The 25,910-nt window shown below is 41.3% G+C and overlaps 1 protein-coding gene across 1 annotated transcript in view; it reads left to right on the top strand.

Moving 5' to 3' along the window:
- The window catches only part of rapgef5a (Rap guanine nucleotide exchange factor (GEF) 5a), a 45,512-nt gene extending 19,602 nt beyond the window's left edge, over positions 1 to 25,910 (top strand). Inside the window, exons 6-26 of the mRNA XM_005932901.2 lie at positions 2,337 to 2,418; positions 2,555 to 2,603; positions 2,734 to 2,807; positions 6,123 to 6,302; positions 13,434 to 13,579; positions 14,534 to 14,634; positions 17,779 to 17,857; positions 17,960 to 18,104; positions 21,067 to 21,158; positions 21,268 to 21,298; positions 21,566 to 21,644; positions 21,865 to 22,014; positions 22,213 to 22,310; positions 22,940 to 23,062; positions 23,591 to 23,769; positions 23,872 to 23,962; positions 24,043 to 24,093; positions 24,210 to 24,297; positions 24,385 to 24,449; positions 25,150 to 25,204; positions 25,746 to 25,910. Coding sequence (XP_005932963.1) covers positions 2,337 to 2,418; positions 2,555 to 2,603; positions 2,734 to 2,807; positions 6,123 to 6,302; positions 13,434 to 13,579; positions 14,534 to 14,634; positions 17,779 to 17,857; positions 17,960 to 18,104; positions 21,067 to 21,158; positions 21,268 to 21,298; positions 21,566 to 21,644; positions 21,865 to 22,014; positions 22,213 to 22,310; positions 22,940 to 23,062; positions 23,591 to 23,769; positions 23,872 to 23,962; positions 24,043 to 24,093; positions 24,210 to 24,297; positions 24,385 to 24,449; positions 25,150 to 25,204; positions 25,746 to 25,864 — 2,077 coding nt within the window. The 3' untranslated portion in view covers positions 25,865 to 25,910. The remainder of the gene's footprint in view (positions 1 to 2,336; positions 2,419 to 2,554; positions 2,604 to 2,733; positions 2,808 to 6,122; positions 6,303 to 13,433; positions 13,580 to 14,533; positions 14,635 to 17,778; positions 17,858 to 17,959; positions 18,105 to 21,066; positions 21,159 to 21,267; positions 21,299 to 21,565; positions 21,645 to 21,864; positions 22,015 to 22,212; positions 22,311 to 22,939; positions 23,063 to 23,590; positions 23,770 to 23,871; positions 23,963 to 24,042; positions 24,094 to 24,209; positions 24,298 to 24,384; positions 24,450 to 25,149; positions 25,205 to 25,745) is intronic.

The following is a 25,910-nucleotide window of genomic DNA, read 5'->3' as shown; positions in this document are numbered from 1 at the left end:
GAGATCACAAGCAACACTAAAAGTGACAAAAGGAGGAAATGTTTCAAAAATAACAATTTATTAGACACTGGATCCCTTTCTTATCCTGCATGACACTGTGTATTTCATATACTGTAACCCATAGTCCATATACACACTTTACTGTGTGATGTATGAGGTGGTTGTCAATAACAATTATTTTGCTGGTTTCCCTGTCTGTGGAAAAACGCTGTTCTCTGCACTGTGCAGGAGAGGCAGACTTGCCAGGAGCTAAAATATGCCACCGTTCGCCTGAGAGGGGAAAACGTACTTGCTTGCTTTGCATAGTCCTCTGGTACTACACTAGACGATCTATAGCCCTCTCTATTTTAAAAGGGAGGCGAGTAAAGCCAAAAAAGCCAGTCTAGCAGAATAGCGAAGGGTTTTAGCTAGAGAGGAGGTTATTCCAGAGAACACGTCCTCCTTATGATTCACACTCAGTCTGTCGCAGTCCGTTGAAAAGCCTTTATTTTGTTGTTAGACTAGAAAAATTCAGATCATGGCTAAATGCGTGTGCGCAGTGTCTACGTTATGTAGTTGTATTATTCTGACCGAAGAACTCTGTGTCAAAGATTGCTCTTTGTGCCGTGCACTCTGATACAGTTTGAACAAGGACGTGACCCATCATCATAATCTCGTATCAATTTCTGCTTTGTGTTGTTTAATGACCGGTGACACACCTCCTACTGCACCTCTTTTTCAGCTCTGGTGCATTCAGGCTCATGGTGAGTCACCAAATTACCAAATGAACAACAGCAAACAAAATTAAGGACACTGTTTGGAATAAATTTAGCATTTATCATGGCTCAGAATAGACTTTGTTTTGTAATGGGCTTCTAGATTTGATGGGTAATAAAAATGTAAAGTATGAAACAAACAAAAATGAATAATTTGCTCCTATTGTTCCACTGAGTTTGTTAACAGAAACCAGTAATTCTGACCAATTAAGCTATAAGGAAAGGTTTTCTCTCCTTCCAGGCATCTGATGTCTTGCCTGCCTCTGTCTCTCTCTGTCTATGCCAAAGCTGAAGTGTCAGGCTGAAGGCTATGCGTTATCACCATCTCTCCTGCTTCTGCATCCACCGTTCTCTTATCAGATTACAGTGTAGACACACACACAAGCACAAATGCACACACACAAAGTCACACAGGGCTTCATCTTCTTTCCTCTACAACTATTACAAGTGCCTACGGCACCTGTTGATAAAATCCAAATTGTATGCAAATTGGGGCATGTGTGTGTACGTGCGTGAGTGTGTGTTTGTGTGCCAGAGGCAGGGAGAATATATGTGTGTGTCATGTGGGGGTGAGGCAGTATGTGGGAGACCAATCCAAACAGTGGTTTTGTAAGAGAACATATTAGATGAGAGGCCCTCGGGTGCAGTGTGTCGCCACTGAAGGCAAACTCAATGCAATCTTGTATTATTACTGAGTTATACTGCAGAGTTTACCCCCAAACAACCGCCTGTTTACCCAAAACACACACACACACACACACACACACACACACACACACACACACACACACAAATGAAGTTAAACCTAAATATATTCACAGAGCACTTTTAGAAAAAAAAACTCAACAAGAGCTGCACATCTATATAAATTGTGAGCCGATGTACTCACTGCCAGTACCTACACACACACAAACTAGGCCACTTTAACTTCAACAGAAGGGTGTGTCTCCGAGCTGTTTTGCATAAACCACATGAAAAAGAGAAAGGGCCGATGAGAAGTTCCTAATACAAAACCATGCAGGCCCTGAGGAACTATAAACACAGGATGATAACTCAGATGGGTCGGTACAACTTTAGGGAATACGATTTTCCCCGTGAATTCACCTTAGCAGTCATGTTTTCATTAAATTTTCATTAAAAATGTTTAGCATTCATAATCAGCTTTATAGAACAATTAAGTCAAAACTCCTATTTAATTGTAATTGGCAACTTTGAATACAGGTAAAACAAAGTCACGAAAAAGTCTTGTGCACTTTCACGATATTTTACAATGAGATTTCTCATCGGTTGTTGTTTGAGAACTTGTTGTGCCACCTTAATGAAGTCACTGTAAAATTAAAATAAGGTTCCACCACAAAAAAGTCAGCTTATTTAATTTATTAAATAGGAAAGTGGTGATGTACCAACATCGCTGCTATTCAGACGAATAGAACCAATTTGGATCTGGTTGTAGTTCTTTCTTATTAAACCAGGGGGCAGTGTAGTGAGGACTTTAAAAAGAAACTTTTGTCATTGTGGGGTTTTTTATTTAAATTTTACGAACCAGTTAGTTACCAGTAAAGGTGTTTCTCTCTCTCCAAGGTCAGAGGAAGACTCTGAAGGCAACAGGGACATCTGCAGTGAGATTCTTCAGATGAAAGCTCTTGAGAGACTCACTTCTACGGTCAGTGTGGCAGGGTCAATACAGCATCATCATCTAATGAGATAAACATTAGATGAAAACTGGAGTGTGTTATAGTTCACCAGATGTGTTTGTGTATGTTTTTGTGGTCTAACATCTTCAGTCTTCTTTCTTATAGGTGCAAAGTGAGTTGGCGGCTGCTCTTGCGCGAAAGACACGTAAAGCTTGTAAGTACATTTAGTTGATGCGTATGTGTGTGTGTTTTCAATGTTTCCACAGTGAGAAGACAGAATGAAAAGGACAATGTCATGTCGTAAGATGAAACGTGTTAATGTGCTGCTGTTTGATTGGTTACAGTGTCAGAGCAGGACTCTGAGACAGCAGAGACGAGCCACCAGGAGCCTCGAACGCCCAGCGAGGAGAGCAGTCCGGTAACACACACAGTAAAAACCGTCTCTAACCCCCCTTTTTTTCTTTTAATCATAGTCTTGTCCTTCAATTAATTTTTCAAAGTTAATTTCATTTAAAAAAGGAATCTGCTGCTTCGACAGTTTGCACTTGCCTGAAGTAGGCCTACAGCTGAATCAGTTTGTGTTCTTGTTGCATTACTGTTAAGAAGCTATTTCAGTGTCTAAATAGGGCGCAATAAACACATTCTAGTAGCTCCTTAATGCAGCAATACAAAGTCTGATCCACAGACAAACTTTGTAGATCCCCTCCAAATGAAGAGATAAAAATGATAATTGTTTTGCTTAATCTATCTTTGTCTCTTAAAGGTTGCAGGTTGAATTTATGTAGGGGGTACACATGGGGTTGAATGTAGAAAACAGGGTCAGAGCAAAGTGCAGAGGGAGATCTGTTTGGTCCCAACTATGTAGAGCCAGAACTTTCTCTCTATGAATTATTAATTCGGTGGATACACCGGAGAAATGAGGAAAGAGCAAGAAAACAGGAGGAAGAACAGCTTTTAAACACAATTGCACACATATAGTAATGTGTACGGATGGGTGACAGATTAAAGGAAAATCCATATAGCGTCGTAGTGAGGTGCTGGGTCATCATGCAACACTAGAATAGCTTCAGTGCTTTTTAGCATCGGTGAAACACCATTCTTCTGAAGGTTATTCCCTAGTTGGTATTTTGATGATGGTGGTTTAGAGCACTGTCTAAGGCTAGGATTATACGTGCTTGAAGACATGCACATGGATCACAAAGAAGTAGTTGTTGTCAAGTCTGCCTGGAGCATGCAAGTGTAGTTTGTGGACAGTACAGTTTGATACAACTAGGTGCACTTTCACAACGTGTGAAAGTGCATCATAAGCTGTTCACCCTCTAATAATGAAATTTGTGTCTCTCAAATGCTAAAAATACATTAGCCTGACACCTTGGTCCTAAGCCTCTCCTAGGTGGGATGATTGCAAAGGCCATAGCATATTAGGCTTGTAATATTGGTAGTCAGATAATCATTTAGTGACCATTCAAGCCCCATGCATATTGAGACCTCCTGGAGGAGACTACTGCAGTCAAGACAGAAATAGTTCATCATAGGAAAAAGGCACTGTGCATTGAGCCATCCCTCCTAGATGTACATAAACCATTTCATACACAGAGCCAACGGATCACTTTACATTTTACTTCCACTCTTTGGTTTTTGGCTCATCACACTTCAGCTTGTTGTGATGCCTGTGTTAGATGTCTCTATTATTTTCAGTGTAAATGATGATCAATTTGAAAAAAATGTAGAGGTCTAAAGCAGATAAAGTATTCTTTAAAGAGTAAAACATATATGTTTAAACATATTTATATTTTGCTTCTTGTTGGTATGTGTTTGTGTTGTGCTGTTGCTCAGTTGTTGCTCCTCTGTGGATTTTTATATTTCACATATACTGAAAAGCTAATTGACAGTGACACGTTCCTTTTACTCTCTTGATCCCTCCTTTTAAATATCAATCTACAAAGTCTAACTGCACAGTGTTATTTTGTTTGAATATGTCGTGTTATCTGGATTTTGGCAGCTTGGAAGTGAGTTCTGGCTAACATAGTAAGCTATTTATGAGACAAGCTCAAATTTTCATATTTGTTTTGTTGGCTGAGGAAAAAGAGAAAATATCCAAATGAGCCCAAACACATTGTGAATCCAGCCGCTTCGAAGTAGAGCTGTTCTTAACGAGGAATCGTCTTCTCCACTCTCATTCCTCATTCTGCCTCTCACTGACTACAAACGCATTAAACTAGTTTTGCTTTAATTACCAGCAACAAATGAAGTGCATAATTTAAATGAATTAGAGTCATTTGCAAATGAATATAGGCACTAATGTACATTTACAAGTAAATGATGTAGGACTCCTCACTATGTTGGTACAGTCGTGAATGCTGTGGAAACTGCTATGCAACCCAGGTGGATACAGCGAATAGTGAATCTGATCCAGACATTACATTGATCCTGCAGGAGCTGTTTAGGAGCTGCTGCAGACTGTAGTGGTAACATAGTTGTTGCATGTTAATAAACAATACAACTGCAAAACGTATAGGATAACAATGTGAATTTCAACTTTCATTTCCTTTGGCGTACAGTTTTTTTTTTTTAACCTATGCAGATATTTTGTTAAACTCAAAAGGCTCTAAAATATAGTGCTTTCTAATTTAGCTTAAACACTTGAAGATCATAGAAAAATTAAAGCAAATCAAAGAAACAGGTGGACAATTCAAGTACACACATTTGTCAGCGTTTTATCTTGGTGTGTCGTTGACAGGAAGCTGAAAGCAGGTTTGCAGGAAGTAGTAAGGGACATGGCACAGGGGTTGTGATATAATGTCTATGTGTACGTGGCTATTCTGCCAGATAAGTGGTGCCATTGGGGGAAGGGGGGGTGTTTTCCTAGTAAACAAAAATGAGCGATGTTCTGCAGGGGTGTGTGTTACCCTCTATTGGAACATGGCACCGTGGGATAGTTGAGCCCACAGGAAAGGATACCCACCCACCCCCAGCCAAATGAACCCCCCCCCCCCCCCCGTCCCCTTTCTATCTCTCTTCCAAGGAAAATAAACAGACCAGGCTACCAGCCACCGGTGATAACCATCATACTAGCACCCTGGGGAGCACACTCACACAGTAATGTTTTCTATTGTCAGGTATATCTAGGGACAAAAGCACTGGTTTCTCCAGAATCCTTGAGCTATTTCAGGGAAATATGTTCCTGTTTCATTTTCCTTTTTTAGGGCCACAATGTTATACATTCCTTTTTATCCACTTTCTTATTTCATCTGCCTCAGCTAGACTACCAGGACAGTAGCAGATTTCTGTACTGACTATAGAGGGGAGGAGACAGACACCACACTTGCACCCTAGCACACTATTCTCACACAGACACCCACTCCCGCCCACTTATACTACTAATCACACACTCTCATTCCTTCTCCACCAGATCCTCTGACACAGAGCAGTCAGACTGAGACAAAGAGAAGTTCAGTAGATAAAAAGGAATTAGTGACTGTAATAGATAGAAAAGAATAAAGAGACGAGTAATAATAACAGGGAGAACAAGATTAGATAGAAAGAGCTAGGATTACCACATTTTCTTATCCTACTCACATGGATATATAGGGGCAACAGAAAACTTCTCCTTGTGTGTTTCTGGATTATGACCAAACTTTGTTGACCTCCATTCCTCAAACATACTCTGAGTGTTTCTACAATGTCTTGGGACTGCGGGCTGAGATATGTCTTCATGCCTCCTGCGTTGCAGCTGGGAGGTGTGTGTGCTTTGCGGGACAGCAGCAGCAGCGGCGGCGGAGGGATGGGCACCGTGTGCGGCCGCGAGGAGCTAACCAGCCGGCTGGGGCTGGAGGCCGTGCAGCGGCTGGCCAAAGACGGCTGTCGGCTGCTGCAGAACCACAACTACCGTCTACCCGACAGGAACCAGGCGGTGAGTAGAGAGTGCTATAGTTTGATATTATAGTACATCTTATAGTATCGGCAGGACTGCTGACGTTGTCTTGTGAACTCTTACCATGTAATCTGCAGACAGAGTTGTGGCTGCACGCTTAATGTGAGTGGAGAGTAATGGACGTCATGCGGTTAATGTTGTCATTACTGTCATCATTTTTAAGCAGGGACACACACACCTCAGGTCAGAGTTACTCATGGATTCAGGCCAGGGATCATGCGAGTAAATCCTCCTCAGAACCATCATTATTGGTGGTTCTGTCCAGCTAAGGGATAGGCACGCATGCATGCATGTATTTTCCAGCACGCCTGGCCTGTTTAGACCTTTTCTCAGTACATGAGGGCACAATTCTGCACTGACATGCACACGCCAACTAAAGTTATCACTGAAGACGCCCAGAGCTCGGGTTCATTCAGATCACTTTACTTTAAACATACACCAGTTCTGTAGCTCATCTAATGTGGGTGTTAATAATGGCTTAGCGCATCGTGATCTCATACTCTTTTTACACGCTGTCAAGTACTGTGTGTGTGCGTGTAGATGTGTGTGTGTGTCAGTTTGCTGGCTAGAGCTTATAATCATTCGTGGGTGCTTGCATGTGTATGTTCATGTGCTGCTTGCCCTGTGGCAGGCTGAGTCAGAGTGGGCTGATAATGAGCGGGGTGTTAGTGAAGCGTTGTACTGTATGATCCTGCTCTACAGTACACCTGAGGGCCGGAAACGAAGGAAATGCAGTCACATTTCACCCTGCATCACCGTGGTTGTGTGTCTGTGTGAGTCTGACTGAAGCCCAGCCTTAGGGATTTTCTAAAGTGTGCATAAATCTAGTTTCATTTCTTGAAAATGTACACAATAAAAATATACTGTATTTTATCATCTTATATATTAGAGGAGGGATGCAAGAGAGAGATCAACTAGACTCCAATCTAATCATTATGCTCTAAACATTTAGGTATCAATATCATTATATCTGTATTTAGACTCTTGAAGGATTTATCTCATGTAACATAAATCTGAGCAAGTATAGCTTTAAGTTAATGTAGTTTATTGATCCTGCAGTCGTGCCCATTTTTTACTTTGTCAGAGTAAACAGAACACTGTTTGGTTATTCCAGGATGTCAAACAGAAATTCAAAGCAGCCTGGCTGTGTGTAGATTTCTTTACATAAATGACGCATCAACACTGAAAGCATTTTTTCTCTATAAAGTATAATTTACATTTAAGGTGCCTTATCGACAAAATCTTGTTGAAAAGAAAAAGTGCACTTGTTCATACCAGAACACAAGTAGTGTAAGGTGCATTACTGGCCACATTTCTTATTTGATTTATCCATGCCTTTAATATTATAGCATAAAAGTGTGGTGTGACATCCCCAGGTGTTGCTGTATAGCACTACAGTGTAAGCAGTTTAAACTGCATGTGACCAATACGTGTGTCAGTTTTGAGCCACACAACATCATAAATTATTAAAAACATCTTTTGAAACAAAGATGCTTTGCAGCCCTGATTAAACTCAGTTGACCTTTTATTCGTAGGTGTTATTGTTTCAGCTCATCGTTCAGCTCAGGCTGCAGAATTTAGCAGAAACCAAAGCTAGACGACCAGCTCGATACACAACAGAAACCATTCTCCTTTTACTGGGTTGTCATGGTGATTTTCTTTTTTTTTTGTGACAGATAAGCTCTGACAAACCAGTGTGGGCTGTTTCCATAGTGATTTAACTCCTGTGTCATTGCATTGCTTTGGGTTTTTCCATTTCTCAATAGTCATTTCTGACTTGCATTTTTGTTACTCTTCCACATTTAATCAGCATTAGAAGTTTCGAGAGGTCCACCTACACAAAGGGTTCTTCGGTGTTACACCATGCACTACACACTGGGCAGGTTTTGGGATTAATGCTTTATGTGTGTCCCACTATGTGTGGTTGCACATACTATCTGTGTGCTGCTGACTTAGAAGCATTGTGTGTTATACTCTTATCCATTATTTCCAGGAATCAGGCACAGAGCTATCATAACAAAGATATGGCTTGGTCAGTGTTGACACACACACATACATTAGCAGGAACAGGAAAGGAACAGAGAGTGCTTCCTTTAGGCTTTGCATGGGCATCCACCTTTCCTGACAATGTTACGTCATGCTGTGTGTCTGTGTGTGACTAACTGATAGAAACAGTGAGGGTAAAAGAGACTTTCAAATCCTGTACAAAGCTGAATATATATATAATAAATATATCCTTCGTTTTTCACACTCAGATTGAACTCTTTGACCCTGTGACGAGTGCAGCGTGTCCCCAGGTTTCTGAGTTTTCTTTTTTCTGTTTCGACTTCTCAAACCTTTCGAGCATGAAGTCTGCACAATTTGGAGACAGACAGGGGGCGAGGGAGCGGGGGGGACAGGAAAAATTGGGTGAACGCAGGAGAGCTGGAAGTACAAATGGCTTGAAGAAGGAGCAACGAGAACAGGAAGAAACGGACCGATACACCTGTTAGCAGAGAACAAGTGAATTTCTAAAGAAATGTCAGAAGCTCTTTTTTTATGCCTTTGAGACATTTCAGAAATGTCATACCCACAGTTTTTACCTACAGTTTTTTTAGTCTATACATTAGAGGTTGATATGTTGGTGTTATTGGGAGACAGTAAAGTAAGGAGGCATTGAAACAGATCCATTATTTATTTGGAAAGCTCTCTCTTTATCATTGATGTGTAACTGCCTGAAATCCCCTGTTTTTCCTTTCATATTAGATGTTTTGCTAAAACGCATGGCAGCTTGAGTAAAATGTTTCTGTTTTTTGTCTTTTGTAAATGCTGCTTTCTCCCACACTCCTCTGTCTCCCTCACTTTACTTCCCAGGCTCTTGCCTTTCATCTATCATTTCTCTTTTGTTCTCACTGTCTTTTTCTATTGCATAACTTTCTGACCCCTCCTCTCCACAAGTGCCCTTTTGGATAGTTTTACTTTTTCATGCCTCTGCGTCTTTTCCATGGCTACATTAAACGCTTTTTCTCTCATTTTGCTGTTTGCACTTACGACGTAGAAGCGTATGTGAGATGTTGCGTGCATGTTACTAATTGTCATAGTGTTACTGCTGCAAGTTTTACTTTGCTGCATTTTCTGAAAGATTTTTGATCTTGAGTGTGTTTGTGTTGTCTCACTGCCTTCCTCCATTCTTGGCTCAGAGTTGTTTTTCTTGGCATCTGTGTAAAGAATGTAAGTGTTGTCGGAAAGATCAACAGCTTGCTACTGAATCAGGAAGGCAGAACATTTTCTTCTCCTTTGTTTTTACAGTAGTTGTAATTGGTTACATAATGGGTGTGTTTTTTTAAGTGTATTTCTAGAGCACTTTATTATATATCTGATGGTGTAGAGTGACAGGAAGCGTCAACAGAGATAGAGAAGGGAGACTCGTGATAAAGCCGATCCCAGTCTCTGTTCAGTGCCGTGTCCCCTTTAGACCCTTAGGCCACCAAACTTGTTATCTCGGCACCAGATCAGGGTCGCTGGGCGCGGTGTCTGTGCCAGGCCATAATGTGATTAATAATGGTTTGTCAGATGAGCTGTCACTGCTTTGCTAATATCCTGTTTGCATTTCTGTGTTGTTAACCCTTCCGTATGATTATTTTTAGCATGTTATAGAGGAAATTAAACATCATGTAATTAGGACTATGTCCTTTTATGAAAGTCCCTCTTCTCTACAGGTGGATGGTGTTTTTGTCTGCTTTTCAGGTCTGTGAATTCAGCTTAGTTTAGTGTTTGTGTTTATCTCGAAATTTAGATAAAGTTTAGCCCTAGGGGATTTCACAGTTGCATTCCTTGCTATTTTGGTATGAATGTTTTGGGCCTGACGAGAGTTAGGGGGTGGTGCTCAGGTTTCTTCTGTATAGAATAATTATATCAAAGTTATTACTTTGCTGTGTTTTGGGAGGTCTTAAGGTAACGCTTAATGTTATATAAAGTAGAAGAACTAAGCAAAAAACAAACAAACCCCAGTGCAATGACATATTTATTTTCTTGTTGGCTTATCACAGTACGAGCTCTAAACATGGAAGTGTGATGGTTGAATAACTGTTCAGGTGATCAGCCTGATAGAGTCTACTATTCTAACAAGTTGGAGGGGGTGTAAAGGTACCATCAACCAGCAATTATCATTCCTTTAGAAAAGGAATTAGACACGCTACAGCACACTGGATGTGATGGCTGCTGCTGCACATCTGTGTCACACTCCCATAGAATATGAATCACTGAAACATGTCTGCACACACACACCTCTACACGCACACACCACTTTGGGCATATTGTTTTGTCTGACACAAGTCAGATCCCACCTGCTGTCTCTTGGGATCAGACTGATCCTTTCATCGTACAATACCAGAGATGTGTGTGTGTTTGTGTGTGTGTGTTGCTCTCTGCTCTCTGCAAACTTGTCTCAGTTTTTTTTCTAAATGTTATACAGGTATGTGTGTGTTTGTGATCTCAATCAGCTTCAGCAGAAATCTCTATACAGGGAGTGCAGAATTATTAGGCAAGTTGTATTTTTGAGGAATAATTTTATTATTGAACAACAACCATGTTCTCAATGAACCCAAAAAACTCATTAATATCAAAGCTGAATGTTTTTGGAAGTAGTTTTTAGTTTGTTTTTAGTTTTAGCTATTTTAGGGGGATATCTGTGTGTGCAGGTGACTATTACTGTGCATAATTATTAGGCAACTCAACAAAAAACAAATATATACCCATTTCAATTATTTATTTTTACCAGTGAAACCAATATAACATCTCCACATTCACAAATATACATTTCTGACATTCAAAAACAAAACAAAAACAAATCAGCGACCAATATAGCCACCTTTCTTTGCAAGGACACTCAAAAGCCTGCCATCCATGGATTCTGTCAGTGTTTTGATCTGTTCACCATCAACATTGCGTGCAGCAGCAACCACAGCCTCCCAGACACTGTTCAGAGAGGTGTACTGTTTTCCCTCCTTGTAAATCTCACATTTGATGATGGACCACAGGTTCTCAATGGGGTTCAGATCAGGTGAACAAGGTGGCCATGTCATTAGTTTTTCTTCTTTTATACCCTTTCTTGCCAGCCACGCTGTGGAGTACTTGGACGCGTGTGATGGAGCATTGTCCTGCATGAAAATCATGTTTTTCTTGAAGGATGCAGACTTCTTCCTGTACCACTGCTTGAAGAAGGTGTCTTCCAGAAACTGGCAGTAGGACTGGGAGTTGAGCTTGACTCCATCCTCAACCCGAAAAGGCCCCACAAGCTCATCTTTGATGATACCAGCCCAAACCAGTACTCCACCTCCACCTTGCTGGCGTCTGAGTCGGACTGGAGCTCTCTGCCCTTTACCAATCCAGCCACGGGCCCATCCATCTGGCCCATCAAGACTCACTCTCATTTCATCAGTCCATAAAACCTTAGAAAAACCAGTCTTGAGATATTTCTTGGCCCAGTCTTGACGTTTCAGCTTGTGTGTCTTGTTCAGTGGTGGTCGTCTTTCAGCCTTTCTTACCTTGGCCATGTCTCTGAGTATTGCACACCTTGTGCTTTTGGGCACTCCAGTGATGTTGCAGCTCTGAAATATGGCCAAACTGGTGGCAAGTGGCATCTTGGCAGCTGCACGCTTGACTTTTCTCAGTTCATGGGCAGTTATTTTGCGCCTTGGTTTTTCCACACGCTTCTTGCGACCCTGTTGACTATTTTGAATGAAACGCTTGATTGTTCGATGATCACGCTTCAGAAGCTTTGCAATTTTGAGACTGCTGCATCCCTCTGCAAGATATCTCACTATTTTTGACTTTTCTGAGCCTGTCAAGTCCTTCTTTTGACCCATTTTGCCAAAGGAAAGGACGTTGCCTAATAATTATGCACACCTGATATAGGGTGTTGATGTCATTAGACCACACCCCTTCTCATTACAGAGATGCACATCACCTAATATGCTTAATTGGTAGTAGGCTTTCGAGCCTATACAGCTTGGAGTAAGACAACATGCATGAAGAGGATGATGTGGACAAAATATTCATTTGCCTAATAATTCTGCACTCCCTGTATTTTCACTTTAGACATAGATCGTTGCAAAAGCAGTTACTATCTAGTGCGTTGTTCACACTTTTATGAAGCGTAGCACATTTTTTTAAGATCTGGTTAGTGTTGTTTTCAGAGGTTTGGTTTCTTTTTATCAGTCAGTGGAAATGTTACATCTAAATTGTTAATTTTATGGCCAGCTAAAGAGAAAAAACAGCCTTGCACTGACTCTCTGTGTCAGTTGTGACTGCTGCTCAGTCCTTCTGGCTGGGACAGAGACTGCAGCGAGCATCTGGAGGAGAGACGTCGCTTCTTTATCCATCTCTGCTCTCCTGCTCCTTTGATCTCTCTCTCTCTCCTCTGCTTTTCTCTCTTCTCCTCAGGCTCTTTCTTATTGTGCTCCTTCGTTCACCTGGACCTCTGTTACTGTTACACTGCACCATCATAGCAGGAGCGTGTGTCTGTGTGTTTGTGTGCGTGTATCAGAGTCATGGATCAAGTTGCTGCACATTTATGGAGCCGGAGATCATTTAAAGCTGACATTCATAGATGTCCTCATTGTAATATAATTCTTGAAATCTTTCCAAAGGCAGAGGAAATGCAATCCTTCCCTTTGAAGCTGCCAACACAGGCAGTGTCTAAAAGTGTGGATTAAAACTGAGGTGTGAGTTTGCTTATGTGTTGGAAAAACACATAATAAGGGCAATATCTGAGAGGTTTACAAAAACTAGAATTGCATGCTTATATATATTTTATATAATTACTGTTTTAAATGCATCCTTCGCTTTAATTTTATATTATTTATTGAACACCACGTAGAGACCACAGTTATAAGCTAAAGGAGGCAGTTGATTTGATTAAATGTTTGGTAAAAGCAGATGGGAAATAAACAAAGTTGGCAAAAACCACAAAGAGTGTTCAAATCCACTACAGAGTACGTAAGAAAGTCACATGGGATGCGTCGTATTGTTCTGTTCTGTTTGAAATCTTGCATCTACTCCTTTAATCGTCTTCCAGCGGTTTTGTCCTTGCCTGACTATGTTATATTTTTCAAACATTTTCTCTTTTAGGAGGCGGTAGGAAGGGTTTGTCTAAAGGAGAGAGGTCGGGACGTATTGGTGTTGCGGAGAGTGACATCATCAGTGACATCGCCATCGGACAGGCCCTCACCAACATCGTCCGGGGGCGGGTCCAGAGAGGAGGATTGCGACAAGAGGTTGGTCCCTCCTCCTGCATAATGAGGGCCCTCCACACTAACAATGGCAATGAAAACATAATCATAGTCCTCCTGTCTCTTTTGGGTTTTTAGTTTTTTTTCTTTGGGATATCAAGTTGCAGACACACACTTTTGCATATGCAAGCAGAATATCAGTAGGGCTGTCAAAATTGTGTGGGCGTGTGTGTGTTTGTCTAGGATAATGTATGCTTTGGCTTCTGGCAGAGTGCAGGAAGGAGAGAATGGCTTTTTGTTTTCAGCTGGAAGAGGAAAATAGATCACATAAGACTGGTTTACTTCCTTCCATATATCAGTGTGTTTTAGGATCTTATGCTGTACGTATAATTACACATCTGTGTTCCTTTCCAAGTGCAGTTCTTCGAAGTTGATTTCTTTGAATTGAATACACATAACACAGCATACCACAGTCTTTGACCTAAGGCACAATGCAGGGAGTGTCAGTGACAGGCAGGTTAAGTGGGTGTATGTGTATGTGTGTGTAAGCAGTTTTCAGTGTTTTCCGTAGACGTTGGTTCTCTGTCAGAGTTACTGTAGGAGCTGTCAGAGAGAGGGTTTCAATCTCTGGAGCTCTCGGCTGACAGGAGCAGGCAGCAGAGCAGTTTGCATCCAGAATGAGCGACCCTTACAGGGCTGAACTGGGAACAGTTTAGATATGAAGATGACCTCTGAGCTAGTCACGCTTGCAGAGGCAGAGGAGGATTTAGATGAAGATAGTGATGAAGACGATGACGATGAAGAGGAGGATAGCAGTCATGATGATGATGGAAGCAAGTCAGAGATGTTTGCATTTAATGTTCCCCATTTTCGCTACATTGATGACGACGACGCGGAGGAGAATATGGACGAAGGCAGGGTGGCAGGGTGTAGGAACACAAGTGGTACTTGGTCCTCTTGCTATAGTGAGGAAGATTACTGCAACTCTTCATCTTACAGGTATGTGGTGGTGTCCGGAACGCCGCTTAAGATTTTGGAGCATCTGCTAAGTGATCTACGATTGGATGACCAAAGAGGGGCACCAGAGAACAAGGAGAGCGGTGAGTTTGGAGACATGTAAACACACAAACACACATTTGATTGTCCTTGAAGCTGTAGTCAGAGGCATGTGTTTGTGAAGAACCATCTACATCATGGCATAAATGTGTAGAGTTTAATTGTAAGTCTTAGTATCTTGTGTTAAATGAGGCCCCACACCACTTGCCAAGGACTTTGTTTCCCAGCTGTAGCAAGTTACAACACAACCCAGCCCCGATCTCTCTGTCTCTTTTAATTTCCCCGAAGTTGGGTCAGACCTGTGAGGTATGAGCATTTCCCTGCTGTGTTTGAGCCTGTGTGTGGCTGCATGAGTCAGCCCTCAAACCATATCCAGGTGTGCGTGTATGTGCATTCATTCAGCCATGTCAGTGGCCACAAATATGAGGAGCATTCAGGAGGTTAAATGCTCTAATGGGTTTGTGAAATGATTGCCACGGGGTGCTTTAGGCAGTTGTGCCGCAAACGATTTCAGTGTTAACTGTCATGTCACATTTACACAAACCTTAAGTCTAGCTTATTACATTATGGATTGTTTTATAGCGCAGTAATCTTTTACTCAGGAAATCATAGCAATCCTTGATGTAATTAGTTAATCTTTTATCATATTTGAATTTAGAAAGCACTAAAATCGTGGTGAAAAATTGGCATTCTTAAATATCAATGGGTCTTGACTTCTTTCCTTCTAATTACATTTCAGAGCCATCACAGATCCCAGGTCCACTATAATAATGCTTTAATCACAGAGGGAGGTCTGGGTCCCGGCATTCATTTTATAAAACCCTGCACTTGTCTGTTAGCATCTATTCTAGACAAGGCTCCTTTATGCATCAGCCCCCTCAGCACCACCAGTTCCCAACAGTCCACAGGGAGCCATCTCACTGAATTGCAGGAAGCAAACGAAGAAAGACGGAGAGATAAATGTGGGAGAGAGAGAAGGAGAGCAAGAGAGGACTGAGATGGTCTTTGTGGAGGAGCTCTGTCTGATATTTATTTAGTGAAAATGAGAAAACACTTCCTTTTTTTATGACAGCACAGGGAAAGGAGGAAGTGGGAATGCAAAATTTATCTTCATCTTCTCCCCATCTGTGTGTGTGTCTATGTCTACCTTTGCATTATGGTTGGTGTTTCCTGAATAAGCACATATGTGTATGTGTGTGTATGCGTGTGTGTGTGAGTGAATGCATCAGTATGCCGTTTTAGGTGGCTTAACGGTGCAGCATGTTGAACAGGCTCAAACACGCTTCCGCAGCGATTACCCCAAACACCCCTCACCGTGCACCGTGCACGCACAAAGAGAACACAGATGCAACAAAAACACAGCAGCAGATTAGTGTGATTAGTTCAGCACACACACAGTTTCTCTCTCTTCTTGTTTCCACCCCTTTCTCTCTCACAAGAGATAAAATGCCCAAGGTCAGAACTCAGTGAGTTATTCATCAGGGTGTTATGTGTGTGTCTGAGCGCATGTGTTTGACTTTGTGTGTGCCAGCGGGTAAACGCAGAGGGCATATGTTGAAGATGAAAATGGGTATTTATCATCACAGAGAGCTGGGAGAGGGTGAATGTAGGAGGAGAGAAGTAGCAGGGGGAAATGTAATCGCTAAGAAGGAGAAAATGAAAAATGGGGGTGTGTGGAGTGGAGGAGGGGGTAGATGGGGATACTTTAGGATGGAGAGACAGAGGGTGGGAAACAGGAAAAGAACTGATAAATGGTCAAGAAAGGGCTCCACTTCCTCAGATTGAATAGGAAGTGTGAGGAAAGTGAGTGAACGGGGTTCTGAAAAAGTGATAAGTACTGTCAGACCTGCTTAAAATATTTCTCAAGAGTTGTGTTTTTATTTTTAAAGCAAAGGCCGTTGATAAAATATTAATGCTTCAGCCTATGCTCGGTCTTCTATAATTGATTTCTTTGCTCTCTGCCTGACAGAGTCATATGTGGGTCACACATTTTCCCAGGGAAAGAGTTGACACCACACACACACACACACACACACACACACACACACACACACACAGAGCAACTTCTTCACAGCACCAACAATGGCTCATTACCCATCTGCCACGAGGGCTGTTTATATTTGGTTCTTACCCATTGATCACCTGCTGAGTCTCACACACACTCTTGGCTTCTGTCTTGCACATTAGCTCGCTCCACTCTGATAAATTTGAGTAGGTTTTTTTTTGTTTTTGAAGTTGTTTGGAAAATGAGCCAAGAGGAAGAAAAGCCTGACTTGCTCATTGTCATAGGTTTGTTTAAATTTTCCCCCGGGGACCCAAAAAACCTGGTGAGACATCAAAAATTCTCTTGACAAAGAAAAATAGCTCAATATTTAGTAAAAAGCAGCTTTGGGTAAAATTATAAAGAAAGTATAATCTGCTTCGTCAGGACTGTGTGGGAGTGATTGGTGACATAAGAAAGTAACTTTAAACTCCAGAATATTTAAATGTCAATCCAAGTTTAATTATGCAGCAAATGGTTGTCTCAAGGCAGTTTATACTGTAAGATAAAGACACTGCAGCATTCTCGAGAAAACTCTAAGCAGTCAAACAGCTGACTATGATCGAGCACTTTGTGTAGGTGGGAAAGAAAAACTTCCTTTTAAGAAGAAGAAACTTCTGGCAGAACCAGGCTCAGGAAGGGGGAGATCTCCATGTAAAGGGAAAGAGAAGAGTGTGAATGTTTGGAGTTGTAGTTTGCTATGTATCCATCTGTATCATTATCATTATTATTATTATTAATAAATGTGTACTATTAAAAATGCCTTGCTGGGAACTGTGAAAATGGGTTATAATTATCTTTGGATTCCTCACTATAAAGACACTTTTCATGTAACATGTGATTATTGCTGCTTTAAGTCTAGTTGAAGGGCAAGTAAAAGAAGAAAATAGGGCATTGAGCTCAAGCTTGAAGATTTATCGTTCGACCTCTCTTTTGTATCTTAAAAAGCTGTAATTGATTTTTAAAGTGAAACTAACTTCTGCTGCTCATCTGGGGAAATCAGAAGTTAATTGAAAGATAGAAGAATATAAGATACTTTGTTTTGGCTTTCCACATCTTAATCCCACAGATAAGGAGAAAACATATCTCGGATCACTTTTCAAGTGAAGATTTTAGATTTTTAACAATGTTTTTTTCTGTTTTTCAGAAATGCTGCTGGATGATTTCCTGTTAACGTATCTGGTGTTCATGTCCACTCATGACCTCTGTCAGGCCCTGCTGGGACAATATCCTTACAAGGAAAACCATGCATTGCTTCAAACACAGTCATATTAACACACATATTTCAGACTCCATATTCCCCTTTGTTGTTCCTTGACCACAGTCACCTATAGCAGCGCACGCTGCAGGGGCCAGGAGGAGGGCAAAGATGCCCTCTTCAGGAAACGTAAAGTACTGCAGCTTGTTTCCCACTGGAGCAGACTCTATAAGGATTTCCTAAAGGAAGAGGAGCACGTCAGGAGCTTCATGAAGGTATGGCCTTCTTCACTATTTCTGATTATATAGTTTTAAAGACGTGTTGAGTTTGATCCAGTCTTGTCTTCTCTTAAATGTATTGCTGAAGAACATCAAAAGGCTCATTCATCTTCATTTGTCTCCCTGTCTTCTAAATTAAGTTGTCCTTCCTTAAGTTCTGCATGACTGGACATCAAGTGCTTTTTAGAAAGGATAAGGAGCTTTGTGTATGTGTGTTTGTGCACATGTGTGCGCTTGCTGCATGTGATGACAAACTGATCGGCGTTCCTGCCTTCTCCCACAAGCAAATCCTTCTTTACTAGATTCATCTCGTCCTTCTGGCAAATAATAAAATGCAGGAGTTTCTGAATGTATCGTGAGATGTGTTTTGTATGACTTCACAGAAGAATCCAAAATAACAGTGACAATTATTATACAATTATGATGCTTTATTCCACATTATAATCTGGAAGCTTCTTCAATTTGTATCACGTATGGGCATGGTAGTGATTGAAAGCACACACAGAATCCTAAGTGTCACATAACCTCCCATAACTCACATTTTTCTTCACAAACGCTGCTTGTGTCTGTCTGCGTTCTTGTTATTTTCACATGGTTCGCTGCATCGACTCGGGATGTCTCTGACACCGAAGTGGAAACAAACAAACACACACAACACAATCAAACGTGTACACCCACACGCACACACATATACCCGCACATCACTTGTCCCTCCGTAACCTGACGGCTCCGTTGCTCGGTGCCGGGTTGCCATGGAAACCAAAGTGGTAGGGTTGGCATTGGTATAATCTCAAATGGAGTGTGTAACCCAGGTGATAGTTGCCTAGTAACAGAGGAACGAGAGGGGAATAGGGACCGGAGGCTACAGTGGGTCAATGACAACGATAAGGAGGCGTCTGGAGATGCGTGTGCGTTTGTGTGGATCCGTGCAAGTTCTGAGAGCTAATTCAGTCGCGTCACTTATTCTGTGACATGTCCAGGCATAGGTTTAAGTACTGCACTTGGTGATGGAGGAACTATCACACTGGAACTAAAGGATTTAAACAGAATGTATGTGTTTAGGAATGTAGCAGTCTATTCCCAGCATTGGTGTCTGTGCTGCTCCACCTACACATTACACCTACAGTTCAACTATGGAAACCCATGCCATGAAGCTCCCGGTGCACAATTTTTTTGTTGATGTTAACACCAGAGGAGATTTAGAGCTCTGCAGTTACTGAGTCAGCAGAGCGTTGGCAATTTTTACACACTATGCGCTTCAGAACTCGGTGACCCCGTTCTGTAATTGAGTTGCTGTCGTTCCCAATCACCTCCAGTTTGTTATAATACCACTTAGAGCTGATTGTGGAGTATCTAGGAGAGAGGGAATTTCATGAGCTGACCTGTTATGACAGTGACATCCTATCACAGTACTCTGCTCAAATTCATTGAGCTCTTTAGAGCGAAACATTTTTTTTAAACAAATATTTGTAAAGGCAGGTTGCCTGGTTAGGGTTTTGATTTTTATACACATGTGGCAATGAGACCTAAAACACCAGTATTCAAAGATTTTGGTGTGGCAACGTAGTCAAAGTAAAATTGATATTTATACAATTGATATTTTTAGCTCTGATGTGCATCCAGACAAATGTGTTATAAAGAGCTAAGTTATTTAGAAGAGGTGAAAAAACATATGTAATGGATATTAATATTAGCAGATAATGCAGGCTGAGGTATCAGACACAGAATGCGTTATAGATTTTCTTTTTCTTTTAGTATCTGGGTTTAAAAGTACAACATTAAGTAACAGATAAATGTAAAATGTTGAACTGATGCTTCCATATTTATTAGACAGCATGTATTTTGATAAAACAATTACAAATAAAGCAGTTTGGGGTTTGGCTAAATGAATCAAGACAATCTGATTAAGTTAACTTTGGTTATGGGGATTCTGTCACGGTTTGCCAGGATGTGGGGAAAGGAGGACCCAGAACGCAGGACTCTTCACTGCAAGCGGTGCGTTTATTTACAGTGCAAAAAAGCAATAAATCCCTGTGCTCTCCCTTTACTCCTGTGTTGTGTCTTCTTCCCGAAAAGTCCCAGTTTAGTGCTCTCTGCTCCTGTGTCTCTGCACTCCCCGTGCTCACTGCTGTCTCTCGTCCCACACTCCTCCTGAGGAAAACAATAGAGGCAGCCGTTAAAACACTTAATCCAAGCAGGAATACACTCACTGACTTTCCAACTAAACTACAAGACTGACGTGAAGTCTAACGCAATAATCCCACGCCGGTGGAAGCTCCATCGCTCTCCTAAATAACTCCCCCGACGAGCCCAGATCATCAGCAGGTGTGTGGCAAGGACTTCAGGTGTGGCCAGTCCTCAAGCAGGGCCACACCCACCAGGCCTGAAGTTCCGTGTAACACAGAAAACAGCTACATACAAATGTGGACAGAGAACAGTGGCAGTGCAGACGACACACACCAAATGATAATAATAATAATAATAATAATGACAACAACAATTATAATAATAATAATAGTTAATAATAATCCTCACTGCTCACAGATTCATAACTTTATTTTTTAATCTATTTTTTATAACACAAACATAAAGTAGTAACAGAAATAAATCAGTGGTCAAAAATATATATGGTTATATATCTATAAGATATTTTATCAGTGTGTTCTGACGTACCGCTAAGTTCAGATAACTATGGCACATACACAGCTGTTTATTACACAGTCAGCGCAGAGTGATGCTGGTTGTTATGTTGCATTGAGGTCAGTCTTTGTATACATGTGTTTATAAAATGTTCCTCACACTAAAAGCTGTGATTGGCTCTTATGCCTGCTGTGCAATAGAGTGAGGACACATTCTTTTTTTTTTCTGGCTCAGACAACCTTTACCATTAGTCAAGAAGTATTTAGCATGAATCATGTGATCATGGATTTTAATAACATTTCCTTTCTCTGTCTGTCAGACTCTGTACAGGTGTGTTTTAGAAGATCTGTACGAGTTCCCCACATTGGAGAAAGACCTGAAGGAGTTTCAGAAACTTCTGCGTCGCAGGCAGTAAGAGACATTAAAGAAGCGTGTGATGATGTGTAAACTCATCTGTCTGCCTTATTTTGACTACCCATAACCTCCTTCACTCCTTCACTAGTTTCTTTGTTTCTTGTAGCACGGTGGATGACTGCCCTCCAAACCAAAAGGTATAACACACAAATGGATATGAGAGAGAATCTGTCACATATGTCACATTGGCCACTGTACTTACTGACTTATCCACAACAAGCTAAAACAGATGGAGGATCTGTATTTTTGCATTGTTAAATAACACAGAAACAAAATTTTTAGATTTTCTTTAAGCAGTGTAGGTGCTGATGGAGATAATATAGGTGCTATCAGTGCCTAATAACATCCAGCACAGACTAGATAAAGCATTTCAAATCTCCATTTGTCCGCCGCTCTTCTCGCAGAGCAAACAAACGTATCAGCATATGAGTCTGAAGGAAAACTGTTTGCAGCTCCGCAGTCCACAGACCGATACCAGAGAGGGTGAGTAACAGACACAGACATACACAATCACTGCCCCAAACTCTACACAGTTATGCATAATTACAGTTGTGGAGTGTAATTTTAGTTTGCACATGCAAATTGCTTAAATTGTGTTTTCAACTATATTTTTGGCAAAAACGAACTGAAGTTTTCTTTCTCCAGCATTTCAGCATTCATTTATATCAGACATTTACTCTTGCCATGTTTGCGTGTTTTTCAGTTATTTGCTGCGTGTACGTGAGTGCCGACTCCTACCTGAGTGTCCACACGCATCCCTCGCTGGAGGCCCGTGAGCTTCTGCGGATTGTGGCTCTGAAGATGGACAGAGCAGAGGAGGACATGGTGCTCGCCGTGGTGTCGCACACTGGAGGTAAATGCGATTCAAGCACAATTCAAGTAGAACATATAGTCAAGATAGTTTTCTAATATAAGCAATATGAGGGATTTACTCCTGCTGCCTGACCTGCTCCTCAAAAATAGCTGTACAAGTCCTCCTAGCTGGGAATCACTGATCCATTTTCTTGGCTCTCGTTCATCTCTCTCCTTCTGTCTGTGTTTGTCTCTGAAGAGCGGAGGGTGTTACAGCCCAGTGACTGTGTGTACTCTGAGTCTCTGACCCCACAAGGAAAGCTTGTGGCCTGTCGCAGGGATCTTACTGAGATCTTGGTATGTAAATGGCTGCATTTTTTTGTCTTTCTGTAACATTCAGTCTTTAAAAGAAGCTGAAGTTGCAGCTTGCAGGTCCAAAGCAAAACACAGCAAACAAAGTTAGTTATTTAGCCTCTGTATCAATTTCTTGGCAAATCAGGCATGAAAATGAGTATTTCACTTCCCCAGCAGACATATTTTCAGTGTTGCAATGAGTCATGCAGCAGCAAACTGGAGAGGCTCAGGCCTGGTGATTGTTATTAACTCTGACTCAGTAGGAGAGGAAAACGTGTGAGCCACAATTATTGTGTGGTTGCCCGACAGTGACAGCTGGACTGGAAAGTGCCGTTTCAGGGCACCTTTGTAAAGAGGCATCATCATCACAGAGTGAGATCTATGTCTGAATGTCTTAGCGGCTAGAGCCTGGCTGATTTGTTGGTGGGGCGATATTAGCTATCTGCAGCACTATCGTTATCGGCGTTTATAACAGCTGATAAATGAAAAGGTCCCAGAACAGATGTGGCCATAATGCCACATACACACTGATGCAGATGCAAATTGACTAATGCTCCTGATAGGATTTTATTTGAGCATGCCTTGTCTTTTTGTGCAATAATTTAAATTTCTCTACGGGTTTGTATGTGCAGCCTCCTTTAACAGACAGTGCTGAGCTAAGCAGGAGGCCAGTTCGACTCCTGGGCATCAACACCTGGGATGTGGCAGCTGCCCTCACACACCTGGATTGGAGTCTCTTCAAATCCATTCACGAGGTATCCACTCATACAGATGAATCAAAGTCAAAGTCAAAGTCAACTTTATTGTCAATTCTGCCACATGTATGTGGTGTATGTGGTTTATGCACAGAGTTTTAAATAAATTCATATTGACGACAGATGCTGCTGAAGTTTACACATCAGAGTATAAGCAAATGCTCAGCGAGACTTCCTGGATGATGAGCACAGCTCAGCCAGCAGCTGAGTGGCTTTTTAGATGTGTTGTTCTTGTAAAAACTTTAAACATAGCACAGATGAAGAGACACAGGCTCCATCTTGGCGTGCTTTCCCATTTGGTACTAGAGTACATTTGAGCACTTTCTTTTTCTTTCCTGGTTTTATATCGTATACGAGAATTGTTTTTGTTTCAGTTTTTGATTTTAAATTCAAAAAAATTAAGCAATAGCAAGATTAGCGTGAAACAAGCAATGGCGAGGTAGCCTCGTTTATAGAGGGAGAACACACCCAAGGATGTGTGATTCTTGATGTTTTTCACTCACACTCTTTCTTTCCGTCAACATGCAGCAGGAGCTGGTGTACTACACTCTCAGCCGCGCTCCTGGCACTGGCCACACGGCGGCGCTCTCAGTCCTGCTGCAGCGCTGTAACGAGGTCCAGCAGTGGGTCATGTCCGAGGTGCTCATGTGTGTGTCGCTCAACAAGCGAGTACAGCTTCTCAAGAAGTTTATCAAGATTGCAGCTCAGTAAGAACAGAACACACACGTGGTCATGTAAACAAAATGAAGAGTATGTTTTATCTCCTTTTTTAAATAACATTTTTCTGCTTCTGCCTGTGTTGCACACAGCTGTAAAGCCCAGAGAAATCTGAACTCTGCATTTGCCATCATCATGGGTCTTAACACAGCTGCTGTCAGTCGACTCAACCAAACGTGGGAGGTAAGTCTTAACAGAACTGAGTCTGTTCATTACGATGCCTATTTTCAAGTCCAGCTCTGAGCAAACGCTTTCCCTTTCAGAAATGTCCGGGGAAGTTCAAGAAGCTCTTCTCAGAGCTGGAACTCATCACGGTGAGACCTGGTGGACAGAGATAGAGAAACACGCTGAGATGAAAATGTGCTATTCCTTTAAATGCTTCCTCCTTTTCTTTACTCTGCTTTCTGTTTTCCTCCATCTCTTTTTCCAGGATCCATCTCTAAACCACAAAGCCTACAGAGAAGCCTTCAAGAGGATGAAACCTCCTAAGATCCCTTTCATGCCTCTTCTCTTAAAAGGTATCTACTCTAAATCCTACACACACGTGCGCACACACACACAGAAACACTGAATGAATCCCTAATAAGCCCGTCTCCTGCTTTTAGATATCACTTTTATCCACGAGGGAAATAAGACCTTCCATGACAACTTGGTCAACTTTGAGAAGTTGGTGAGTTTGAGTCATTTCTTTAATGTCTTTCAGTGCCTCAAACCATTTCCATGTGACATTTAAGTATTTTTTCCTTTCAGCTTCTCTAGATTTATTCTGCAGACTTAAGCTTTGCAGTGTAGGTGATAACAAGGTCACGATACTTGGATATTTGTATTGTGACAATGAAAAAGTGCAACAGTGAGATTTTGGAAGTAAAAATCACATTTATATTTTTCATGGGGGTTTTGATTATGAGCTATAATGTTGTAATCATCCAAAGCAGACTTACTAAGAGCTTTTTCTGAAATGTCAGTGGAGAAAACAAATGGGAAATTCATGTTTGTGCTCAGGGTCCTTAAAAAAGCAGGGACTGTTGTGCTCTGTAGTTTTTGTTTTGTCAGTATTCTGCAATATATTATAACAATACCAAGTTGCATCTGTGGTGAATACATCATACATCTGATGAAGGCACCATCTACTATTTGTTGTCAAGTTGACTGATGAAAGTAGACGCTTTGTATTTCCAAAGTACATGCTGAGTGGTGAATCCACCATCACCAATAGTAAAACGCTGGCCTGTTGAAATGTGTTTGGTTTGTAAAAAGATGGATGGTTAGGACAAAAGAAAAGCTCTTGATGTTTACAGTCCACCAGAACAAATGTGATCTTTCCAGTTTAATGTCACCCTAATGCAACATGTGTTCTCTTAAACCAACAGCATATGATTGCAGACACGGTGAGAATGATTCGCCACTGCCAAAGTGACCAGTCAGGTGGGTTATGTCATTTTTTTACTGAACTGAATCTTTAGGTTCAAAGTCGCGCTTCTGATCACTCTATAGTGTAGTTAGGAAGGACATCCAATGTAAAACATATCAAACATGCAGGTTGCTGAAGTTTAGGTACTTATTAAGTATATGGTATATATTTTTCACAGTGTAAACAAATCATATACTTCCAGTAGTTTATAATCCATAAAGGAGCTGTCACATATATGTATGTACTACACATTAGAAGTTTGTGTCTATCTATAATGCCATGACATCAAAAAGTAAATATAAATATTAAAAGATAATTGTTTTTTCTTCTGGAAGCTGATGTTTATGCTGTTTTCAAATCCTTGAGAAGAATCTGTCGCCAACTGCAGCTCAGTTAGTGTACTGCATTTTTACCTGAGTCAGTTTCTTCCAGTTTCCAAGCAACCATTTCCAGACAGTCTTTTATTTCTTTCCAAGGCTGTAATACAGTGTGTTTGTAGTAACTGTGTGTGTATGTTGTGTTGAATCCACTGATGTGTGTGCGTTTGTCTTTTAGGCAACGAGGTAATTGGGGTCGACAGTGCGGAGGTGAGGGCGAGCGTTCACTACCTGCACATTATCGACAATCAGCAGACGCTTTTTGAACTTTCACACAAACTGGAGCCCCGCGCTTAAACAGAGACGCATGCACACACACACACACACACACACACACACACAC

This window comes from Haplochromis burtoni, unplaced genomic scaffold (assembly GCF_018398535.1).
Source record: "Haplochromis burtoni strain Fernald_Lab_line unplaced genomic scaffold, NCSU_Asbu1 Contig_163, whole genome shotgun sequence".
In the NCBI taxonomy this organism is placed as follows: domain Eukaryota; kingdom Metazoa; phylum Chordata; class Actinopteri; order Cichliformes; family Cichlidae; genus Haplochromis; species Haplochromis burtoni.
This window is presented reverse-complemented; position numbering and strand designations above follow the sequence as displayed.